General features: G+C 36.6%; 1 protein-coding gene across 1 annotated transcript in view; it reads right to left on the bottom strand.

Moving 5' to 3' along the window:
* Nucleotides 1–11,071, bottom strand: part of CDH18 (cadherin 18, type 2) — a 120,208-nt gene that overhangs the window by 2,997 nt on the left and 106,140 nt on the right. Inside the window, exon 9 of the mRNA XM_010144834.1 lies at nucleotides 9,036–9,153. Coding sequence (XP_010143136.1) covers nucleotides 9,036–9,153 — 118 coding nt within the window. The remainder of the gene's footprint in view (nucleotides 1–9,035; nucleotides 9,154–11,071) is intronic.

The raw sequence follows: 11,071 nt of genomic DNA, 5'->3' as shown, positions 1-11,071 counted from the left end.
AAAGAGTCCGCTTTACACAGCGCTTCAACATTATTGCAACACCCTGTGGATCCTCATGCATCCCTTAACAGCCTCATGCTACGTAGCCTGCAGCATATACCTTCCTTTCGTGACATGGCAAGTGCAGCACTCCCCTGTGTGCTTTTTAGCACATGTACTTACCAACAGAAAGAGACAGACATTTCAAAGAAGTGACAGTTCTAAGGAGAATTATATTTCAAGTTAAAACAATTGAGAAGACGACAATCATACAACAAGATTATCCAGAAATAACACCTTAAAAACTTAAGGATATGTTTAAAGGACTCAGCTTGAAAGGTAATTCCCTATTGGAAATAAGTGACACTATACCCATGAGCTAAGTATTAACAACTGCCATTTCTCTTCCAAAAAAAAAAAAAAATCAGATCTTATATTGATAAATCCAAAAGGTGAGCAAGTGTTACTACCAATAATAAGAACAGGCTTTAATTTCTGCTTAATACTCTATTTCTGTTATGGTGTCTACAAGCCCCAGAACTTCAGTTCAGCTACCTTGTCCATACAAATAAGAAAATCCTACAAAATTTTGTCCACGTGAATTTTCCTGGGCCTATAACTAAAGAAGGCCCAGTAGTCAAATCTCAAAAGAGCAGGAAAGCATAACCTCCTCCATCCATCCTTACGCATGAAACTAAAAAAGAGTGAACAATCCAGTATCACCATACAGCTACAGAAGCAGCAATGAAAATCTGGGCTGAAAATGAAAGTATCAGAGACCAAACAGAATGAAGAAAAACTTAGGATTCCTGAGCGGGAATCTAGTATTAATTTAATCACAGAGACTGATGGCAAAGATGTAAAGGAAAGAGCATTGTGATGTGAGCATGTGGGCTATAAGGAAAAGTGCAGACAGATCGGGAAAAAATTGTGAGGACAATAAATAAAAACTGTGAGACAAATAAAAAGACCAAAGTGACAAAATAGAAAAACTAGAAATTTCAAATATTATGGTGAAAAACTCTGAAAAGAACTATAATTAACCCATGCTTCTCTGAGCTGGACGGTCTGTCAAACAAGGAACTGACATTTTTATACCACACAAAATAAATAAAAAAATTGAAAAAAAAATGTTTTTTCTTGTAATGTTGTATTTATTCTTTCAACATTAAATTGTTTTTCTTGTACTGTTGACATAATAGAACTAAACAGTGTAAGACACATTTTTTGGCAAAGGAGCCAGATTCAAATTTTTAATTTCAAAAATTTGCCATGGCGAATTTATGTTGTTTGTGTTTTCTTGACCAATAACTAGATTTCTGCAGATGGAGATATTACACGGCATATAACCAGGAGATTCTGTAGCAACACACAGCATTATAAACATTCTTAAAGAAACAATGTAAAGCTTTGCCTTCAAGGCAATTTCACAAATTTGAACACAAATAAAAAGTATGAACACAATCTTTTGAGTGTTGACATGGGCATTTTCTGTTCCCAGTATCGTCAGAGGTATTAATTTGCACAACTACTCTCACAGTTACAGAGTTTACATAAAGTTTACGTAACTCTTAGCGCATGCCTGTGTGTATATATAAGTAAAATGCTGGAAAGTAACTCAGCTCTCACACTATCTTTCTCATTAAATCTTTTAGAATATTTTACAAATGGGATCTCTAATTTTTACAGAGAAGGGAACAGTGTGTAAGAACTGATTTTCCGAAGGTCACTGAGAATCAAGGGTAGTGGAAAATTACCAAAGCTAATGACATTGGCTTAACACAGACATCATGTCTCTAATGTTCTAGTCAGATCCCTATTCTTGAAGACAATCATATGTAAAGGTATGTCTACAAAATTAATAGATAATAAAAGTTGACCCAAATTGCACTACCAACTGCATCCTGACAGCTATTCTGATATCCTAAGCTTCCGTGTTTTAATTGTACACATTCCTTCTCAAAAACTATTGGAAGTCTATGTTCAACTCTGGGGCTCCCAGCGTGGGAAAGACATGGACTTGATCAAGTGGGTCCAGAGGAGGGTCACGAACATGATCAGGAGGCTGGAGCACCTCTCCTTTGAAGTCAGGCTGAGTTGAGGTTGTTTAGCCTGGAGAAGAGAGGGCTCCATGGAGATATTATAGTGGCCTTCTAGTGCTTAAAGGGGACCTACAGGAAACATGAGGGACATTTTACCAGGGAGTGTAGTGATGGGAGAAGGGGTAACAGTTTTAAACTGGAAGAGGGTAAATTTAGATTAGATATTCGGAAGAAGTTCTTACTGTGAGGATGGTGAGACACTGGAACAGATTGCCCAGAGGATGTCCCCTTCCTAAAAGTACTGAAGGCCAGCAACCTGATCTAGTGGAAGGTGTCCCTGTCCATGGCAGGGGGGTTGGAACTAGGTGATCTTTAAGGTCCTTTCCAACCCAAACCATTCTATCATTCTGATTCTATGACTCACTGAAAGAGGAGCTAGAAAAGCACTGATGACCTGGGAAAGCATTTACTGGAGGGAAATAAATAAAATAAAATAGTTATATCAACAAAGCTAGTTTGAAAGGGAGGAGAGGAGTCATAGATAGAGAAATTCCTTTGACAACTGAAAACAGATACATCAGATAGACAGGGAAGACAAGTGTATAGGATAGCAGCAATAGCACTAGGATGATGAGAACTACAGAGCTGATTCTTCTAGGCCTGGAAGGAAAGACCTTTTTATCACATTAGATTTAAACTGTGAACTTCAGCCCTGAGAAGTATGATAAGAACCATGACTTGCTGGAGATGAAAGGGTTGGCTGCTAAGGGATGTTAACAACTCTAACACAGGGAAAGAAAGTTTCATCTGATTCCTTGATTGCTGCATTTCACGATCTAAACTTTCTCAAATTCAGGCTGTGCTTTGCAAACATGAAGTTTAATCTCAAGTGGGTTTCTGGTTACACGTGAAATTCTGCATGGCTCTAACGCAGCACATTTTCACATTCTGAAGATGGGGCAGTTTGTTAGGCCAGAGTGTACACTGTATACAAGGCTGTTATCACATTTCTTTTTCCATCATCTCTGCGTCTTTACACTGAGCTTCTGAACTAAGAAAAGAAAGGAGGGCACAGGAAAATCAAGGAAGCCGAGATACAATGATAACACCATGGAAGGTAACTACTGGAGAACTTGGGAGGATACTCATTTATTATTCACAGTTTGAGAATTCCTTTGACACATTACACATTACAGGCAGACTCAAGAGAAATGGAAGTTAAAGAATTGAGTAAAAACCTGTTTATAGCTTAAGGCATGTTTTAATTTTCAGCTCTGCTTGTATCAGCAGTTAAACCCTTATAGATTTTCCAAGAAGTCATATCTAATTAAACCCAAAGAAATATATTGAAATGATTTGCATTTCTTATGTTTCTGGAGTTAGAGCAGTTAATTTGTTTATGTGGGAGTATATTGACAGGCATTTTTGTTTCATTCCTTTACTGATAACTCTTGTGAATATTTTTTCTTTTGTGCTGGTTTCAAAGCCATTGCCAATGGGCAAAAAGCTATTGCCAATTTCTAGTTCAGTGGTCAGCAAAAGTGAAAAGCAACATAGAAGACTTTGGGGGCCTGAAACGTAATTACTTGCTTATGTGTCGGTTTCTGAAACACCAACAGGTAGCAGCACTGAGAAGAAATGCATGAAGGACCTGAAACTATGAACTAACTTACTTATTTCACCAACTTTAGCTCCAACTTTTTAAATAAATAAAAACAAACAAACAAAAAAAAAAGGTAAAAAAATGTTCAGAGGCCTGAGGAAGAAAAATGTCTCCCCCTATGGAAGCTAGCCCTGGTTTTCTGTCCTTTGTACTCATGGTAGAATTCCTTTTTTTACTTTCATGTCTTGATTTGGTAATAATACATGCTCAGGTGTTGAACTCATTGACAGCTGCGCTTCTACAGACTATACTTACAGTCACTGTGTATAACACTAATGTTGCACTTTCTCAGATATCATTTCTATCAAGTTAGAACTCATCTTTTTTACAGGATGGTATTTCATGAAAGGGCAGTAGTAACTTGCAATACTACATAACCAGAACAAGCACACCACTTTGATGTAAATGAAGGCAGGAACCGTGCAGCTACGTTGGGTCGCAAAGTAGGGGTTTCAATCTGACATTTTTTAGTGCCACTTCGAATGTTTCAGAACAACTAAGACAAGGTCTGGTATGTATCATGCTTTTTTTCAACTTTCAAGACCCAGTCAGTTCACCAGTCTGCTACTACAGACATCTGTACAACATGGTTGGAGATAAGAATTTTGCACTCTCGGAAAAGAGATAAACAGAAGCTTGTGCAAGAGGATTCACATGGGGATAGGGTGAATTACCCTCTGGAGGCTGCTTTCTTCCTAAATGACAGCAATGTGAAGTAAAACTGACCTTTATTCTTGGTTTTGATCTGTGGCACAGGAAAAATGTTAATTTGCATCACAGGCATTCATGCATGAACACATTATGAATTTCATTTTACGTCACTGAACTCATTGTGGTCCAGATTTCATAGAAAAGCAGGTCTCTCTCTCTCTCTCTAATACCCACTTCTGTGGGTATTAAAGTATCTTATGCCATAACACTGAGAAAAAGGAATCTCCAAAGGGCTAGTGTCAGAAAAATGGCCTACCTTTGTTCCAGCCCCAGAATATTATCACTGGGCAATTTTCAAAAGGCCAGATCTTTGAAAAAAGTGGGCAGAGGGGAAAAATATAACTCCAAATGTGAAATGAAACCTTTGTCCTGAAGAAATAAAAGGAGGGGAGACCAAATGCTAATCATTCTTTAGGGAGCTGTTCTTCCTTGAATGTAAGGTAAACTTAGTCCACTTTCAGAAGTCAGCAGTCTCAATTCATTAAAGTAAGAGAATGTACAAATCTTACTGGTGGTGCAGGGTGAATGTGCACAGCCTCTGCACAAACTCTGACCGTCCAGGAAATTTACAACACTCACTGGAGCATCCACTGTAGACTGTATATCTTGCGACAAAAAATACCACCAGCAAAACTTTTTTTTTTTTAAAGTGTGTAAAATTAATAAATGTTCTCTTGCACCTAAGTTCTCTGAGGGTTCACGTTTTTGCCAGCTCCCTGAAAAATATTGTGTTAACTTCTGAAAGAGGTCTCCAATAGGTAGCAAAATTGGCAGAAAGAGGGAATGATTTTTTTTAAACTCAGAGAGACAGACTATGCAAATGTGTATGTCTGTATGTAAATGGTTGTAGATGTCATAACAGTGACATATGCTCACATGCATATTCCATCACACTAACAAATGTTGACAAATATAACAAACATTCTTTAACGATCTGGAAAAATATTGTGATATTTTCAAGATTTTTAAAAATGCAATTTTAAATTCAGTACTTAGCAACAGCTCTATTGTGAAGTTCTTTTATCTTTCCTCTGATTTCCCAACAGAAGGTTTTAGTCTCATGTTGCCCTGGCAAATTTTTAATGGGACATCCCAAAAGTAGATATTTCTGATTAAGCAAAAAGTGTGAGTTTGAGATATTAGTAACAATTGAAAAAAAATTTAAAATTATCTATGTTAACATCCTAAAAAACAAAGTGAGAACAGGGACAGCGATGAACTGAGTTATGTAGCATCTGAACCGCAACATAAAAGCACAAGCAGATTAAAAAAGTATTTGTCTGCTCATGCTTTAATAGAAACTGCCACATTTTTCTGGACAGAATGAACAGCCTGTTTTCATTAAAAAGCCTTCCTAAGTACAATTCCCAAACAAACAAAAAGACATCTTCCCAGGCTTTGCTCTCTAAAATTGCAGGGCATTATTACAACTTAATGCATTTTCTTTGCATAGCAAAGAAATTCTATTGCAGCTCTTGTTCTGTCTTGCTTACATGTGTACACGTACTGCATCATTTTGTTGGCTGTCCTCTTGTTCGTGCTCTTAAGCCTTTACTCTCTTTGAATAGTAGTTCGTCAGTGTATAAAAACACTCAAATAGCAACAAAGGATCTACTGTAGCTTAACAATCCAGTCAGTAGGATAAAAGGTACCGTATTCTGTCTTTTTCATTTGTTTCTTTAAAATGAAAATTGTAAACACCAACAGAATCCAGAAGGTGATCCAAGCAACTCCCAGGTTCTGCTGGACTGCAGATGTCATATAGTCCTGTGGTTGTCTCCTGACCTACATTTCCCTGAGGGTTTTAATATTCAAAGACTGGAGCTTTAACATTCTGGATTGATACTGAGTAAAGGCACAAGTTCAGGCTCAAGACATAAAAGTTTAACTAGTTATGTGATCAGTTATCTGGACTGATGCTTTAATATCTATTTCCTCTGCTGAAGCCATAGACTATTATTGACCTGAATCAAACACATGCTGACACAGCTTATACAGGTAGATAGGGACAAACTATGAAATCTTATGCTTGTGCAAGTCCTTAGATTTCAGTCAAAGTGCATGGATACAAGCATTAATATTTAAAGATCCAATTCACCGCAGTAGAGTCTTTTGTTCTTGTAGCTCTGCTGATGATAATGGAGTAGGGGAACATTCACGCAATAGTGTATTCGGGCTCAAAGAGCAGAATTCTGTTGTTCTGGGTTATGAAAACAAGGGAAGAGAATGTCTGCTGGAATTTTCATGAAATGAAGCCTTTGTCCTGAAGAAATAGTAGGGGAGGATGACTGGATCTAAAGTTGGCTGCAAGAGAGATACAGCTACGACTGACTGCCACTTTCAACGTGACATAGAGATTTTGTTTTTTCTCATTCCGCAAAACATTATTGAAAACTCTCTTAAGGCAATTGTTGTAGCTCTTCTTCTTTCCTTTAAAATCAACATAACAAACAAACAAATAAAACCTTCCAAGAATACTAGCCTTCATAGATTTATTAAATCCAGATGTAAAAATAACAGCTATCTTGTGTTAAGAGCATTCTGATTCTTTTTAACAGCTGCTACTCAAAAACATGAGTTCTCAAAAGTGTAAATGTGCCACAGACATAATAAAGGCCTCTTCTGCCCACCATCTCTCAGCTATTTCCTTGAATAGAAACCAACAGAAATTCAATTTCCGAATAGGAATAGATGATAAATATAAAAGTTGTAAATGCTAGATAACCCATTGTTGCCAACGTACTTTGTAAGTGTTTCACTGGTATTTTACATTTAGACTGTACCACAAAGAAAAGTCCCAATGATGGTGAGTGTTGAAACTGTACAATCAAAGCATCGTGCGCCAAGTAAAGCAGTGGTAATGCTTTTGGTTTTAAGCTAGATTTCTTATGATCTGGGTTAAACTGTCATTGTGCTTGTTATCTGGGCAAACTGGAAACGGCATTTCTGGTGTTTCTGTACATGTAGAAGTTTTATGCGAGATACTACAGGAAGTGCATACTTACTTTTTTGTACCTCTTTAGGTGAAATAAAAACATAATGCACAAGAGAGCTTTACCTTAAAGGATACCTTTTGAGTTCCTTCTCCTACTTCCCCCTGCAAATTCCAAATTAGAGTAGTTCAAACACTGCCTTTTGCTGTTGGTGGTAAAGTTATTGCTCACTGCTCTTGGGGAGGTAACAAGAATGCAGCAAATACCTACTGCTGTATACTTATATCCAAAGCATGACACTACTGCACTAGAGATTTACCAGAAGTTCTCACCCTCTTATAAATCTGTGTGTGACATGCAGTCCTTGAAGTAAGTATAAGACATCATTTCCTACTGCTAATAAACACATATAATACAGATCCCGATTAAAATATATTCGATATAATAAAATATTAACTTCATCATGAAAAAGAATTAGGAGTTATTCAAAACCACATCTTGATGTATCTCATACTGAAATGAACATGGCCATGGTCTCCTACATGAGAGCACAGCCCGATACTCAATGAGTTTATTGGAATCCTAGACTCAAGAACAAAAATACACAATAGTACGCCTCCTTTATTTCAGGAACAACCCTCTGGCTTTTGTGATAATGCTCCCTCATGATCCAAGTGGAACTGATATAGTAATCTAGGAAAGGGCTGGAGTCATCACTTGAGGAATATTTTTAATATATAAATTAGTCCTTCAAATATTATTAGTTTTTCAATATTGATAGATAATGGATTGATCAATTCTGGAACCAGAATCTGAATATGAATCCTGTCCATACAAATAGCATGACTTGTTTTTTGTTTTTTAAATTTTTTTTATGATTTCAGTATAGTTAAACATTGGAACAGATCCTTCAGGAAGATTATGTTGTCTCCTTTCCTGAAAGGTTTTACAAACAGATAAAAAATATCTGTAAAGAATAGTTTAAACACCACTGTAGGTACCATATGTACCAATGGTGGAGCTAGTTCTTCTCAGTCATTACAGATTAGTAGTGATTTGTAAGATCTCAGATGGTATTGCATGGCACTACTGCAAAAATACTATTGTAAAATAAAGCCAAGACCCCCACACTTCCACCCGTGCATACAAACAAAACCACACAATGTGCACATACAAAAAACCCCTCAAGAGATAAGCTAAAGACAAGCATTTAATATTTACTCATTTTCATCAAGTTGCAAAATGGAAACTATGAGGCTGATTTGGGGTTTCTTTTGAAAGGCTGGATGGTTCTTTGAAGAACGTTCAGAAACATTTGGCTGGGTGATTCTGAAGGCCCTTTTCCTTCTGGGCCTATCCGCTCTGAACTTGTGATTGTACATTTTAGTGACACCTTGTTAGGAAGGGCATGAAGCAACAGACTATCATCCAGGAAGCACTGAAGGACTTGCTCTTGGTATCATATCCATAAATGTAAGCATGAATGCAACTTTTTATGCCCCTTAAATTCTTATTTCCTCCTTTAAGCAATAACCAACAATCAATCACATCCAAACAACAGCAATCACGTCCTTGATATCAACCAGTTCAGTGGTGACAGATCAGTTTTCTCCTTCTGTCAAAAAACACATGGAAACTGTTTTGTTCAATGAGTCATCCCAAACAAAACAGAGACACATTTCTTTGAGATTTATGTGTTTGACTTACCTTCATTGTCCCTTAGAGTGAAGTTGGGATTCGAAGAAAACCCTTCATCAAGGGAAAAGTAGAATCTTGCCCCATTTGCAGAGTTATCTTTGTCAGTTGCAGTGATAGTCTGAATTACCTGAAATAAAAATTAACTCTGAATGTGCTGAAATTTGAATTTGACCCAGATAATACCTGATCAGCAGGATGCTCGGTCTTAAGCGTATTTTAATTTTCTACTTGACTGCTGTTAAATTCAACCAATGAAATGACTGGACTATTAGTTTGAGTTCTCTAGCACTAAATACTTTAGGAACCACACTTGAGAGCTAAATAAAAACATCTAAAGTTTCTGTACTTCCTCACATACTGATATGATCAGGACCCAGTGCAGAGAATTTCACCATCTGCATCGCATTCTGGCAACTTTTAAAATTACAGTTTCACCTGAACATCTGGTTTCATGGAGCGAAAATTCACGCTTAACCAGGATGGTCTATGTGGAGCATCATCTGCCTGCCATCCCAATAATTAAATACACTTCAATATTGGTTAGGAAAAATAGTTATTTCTCCAAAATTACAGGTATAATACCAGGTCTCCGTTTAAAGTTCTTGTTAAAAATCAGTTTTAAACTGCTGGAGAGCAGAATAGGAAGAACATCATCCACTTCTGATTTTAGTTTGGTTTGGTTTGCCCAAAAGGAACAGAACTTGATGTAGCAACCATGTGCGGGAAAGGTATTTTTGAAAGGTAGGACCTTTGTCTTCCAAAGCTCTGGTGGTTTATAAAATTTATTTTCAACTAAAACTGAGCTAAGCTTTTGGAATGTGTGACCAGCCATATTTCCACCTCTGCTTTCATTTTCATGCTGGGCCTGGAAGCTCAAGTGCTAAAGTAGAATTTAATAAAAGTTGTTCCTGTGATATTGGCAGTGAAGCCCACATAGACTGTTGCACAGAGCTGATAGATATCCTGAGGGAAACGTAATAGGGGGTGGGAAAATGCTCTTTTAATGAGAATTTTCCTGTTCAGTGTTCAGGTGTAGTCTGTCTGGACTGAACTTGAAGCATAAACAGTGTGGGCTCAAGTGGTTTACTGTTTTAAAACTAAAAGTACACAGTTCTCTACTTCAACGCCTATTCCATTGACTATATGCAATATAGTACACTGTGTTGACTATACACATCTAAGATAACTAACAATAGTGATGATAATTGATGAGAATATTTTAAAAGTTTGTCATAATGCTTTTTTTTTTTCTGAACCACAGCAGAATGTGAAACACTTATAATCATGCAGTTTACCAAAGTCATGGCAATACTGGTGAAAAAGTTTGGCAGAAATTAATTGTTCTCTATCGAATTTTGCAAAGGTGGCAAATCTGTTATTGAAACAACTACCATGTAAATCAGAAACACAAGATTATTTTAGCTAGAAATCTTTAGTTAATAATGCGGAAATGCCTGGAGACAAAGCAAGACAAAAAACAGGTGATGGAAAAATATTTTCAAGAGAATCAGTTTCTGTTATTACTCAAATAGTAAAAATACTTTTAAATACCATACAGAGCTGTAAAAAAAGAAAATTCAGGTAAGGCCTTAAAAAAAGGTTTGAATTCATTAAATATTGTTTATAAATCCTTTGAGCTATTTATCAGTGAAACATAAGTCATTTTGCCATGCAGTCAGCTTTTATTTGACAGCCTAGTAGATAAACTTTCGTCCTGTCATCCTCTTACACAGAATATTCAGTGACATTTTACAGAATCTTGTTTCAAGAACATGCTATTTTACAACAAAAAATACCTTTGCTCAAGTTCCACAAGACTAATGTATAATTTATTTGGTTTTAAGACCAATTTTAAAACTCAACAAAATACAGTCTACATTCCTTGATTTCACATGTGGAAATTCAAGTATTCCCTGAATTCACCAGTGCACCAGATGGTATAGAAACCATGTTTTTCCATGTGGAAAATAGACATTGGATGTGTGATAGGACAGGTCAAAATATTTTTGACAGAGCTGTTTTTAAACAGCAAGTTCACACTCTTT

Source organism: Buceros rhinoceros, unplaced genomic scaffold (genome assembly GCF_000710305.1).
Source record: "Buceros rhinoceros silvestris isolate BGI_N320 unplaced genomic scaffold, ASM71030v1 scaffold441, whole genome shotgun sequence".
NCBI lineage: Eukaryota > Metazoa > Chordata > Aves > Bucerotiformes > Bucerotidae > Buceros > Buceros rhinoceros.
The sequence above is the reverse complement of the archived record's forward strand: the minus strand, read 5'-3'. Positions and strand labels throughout refer to the sequence as shown.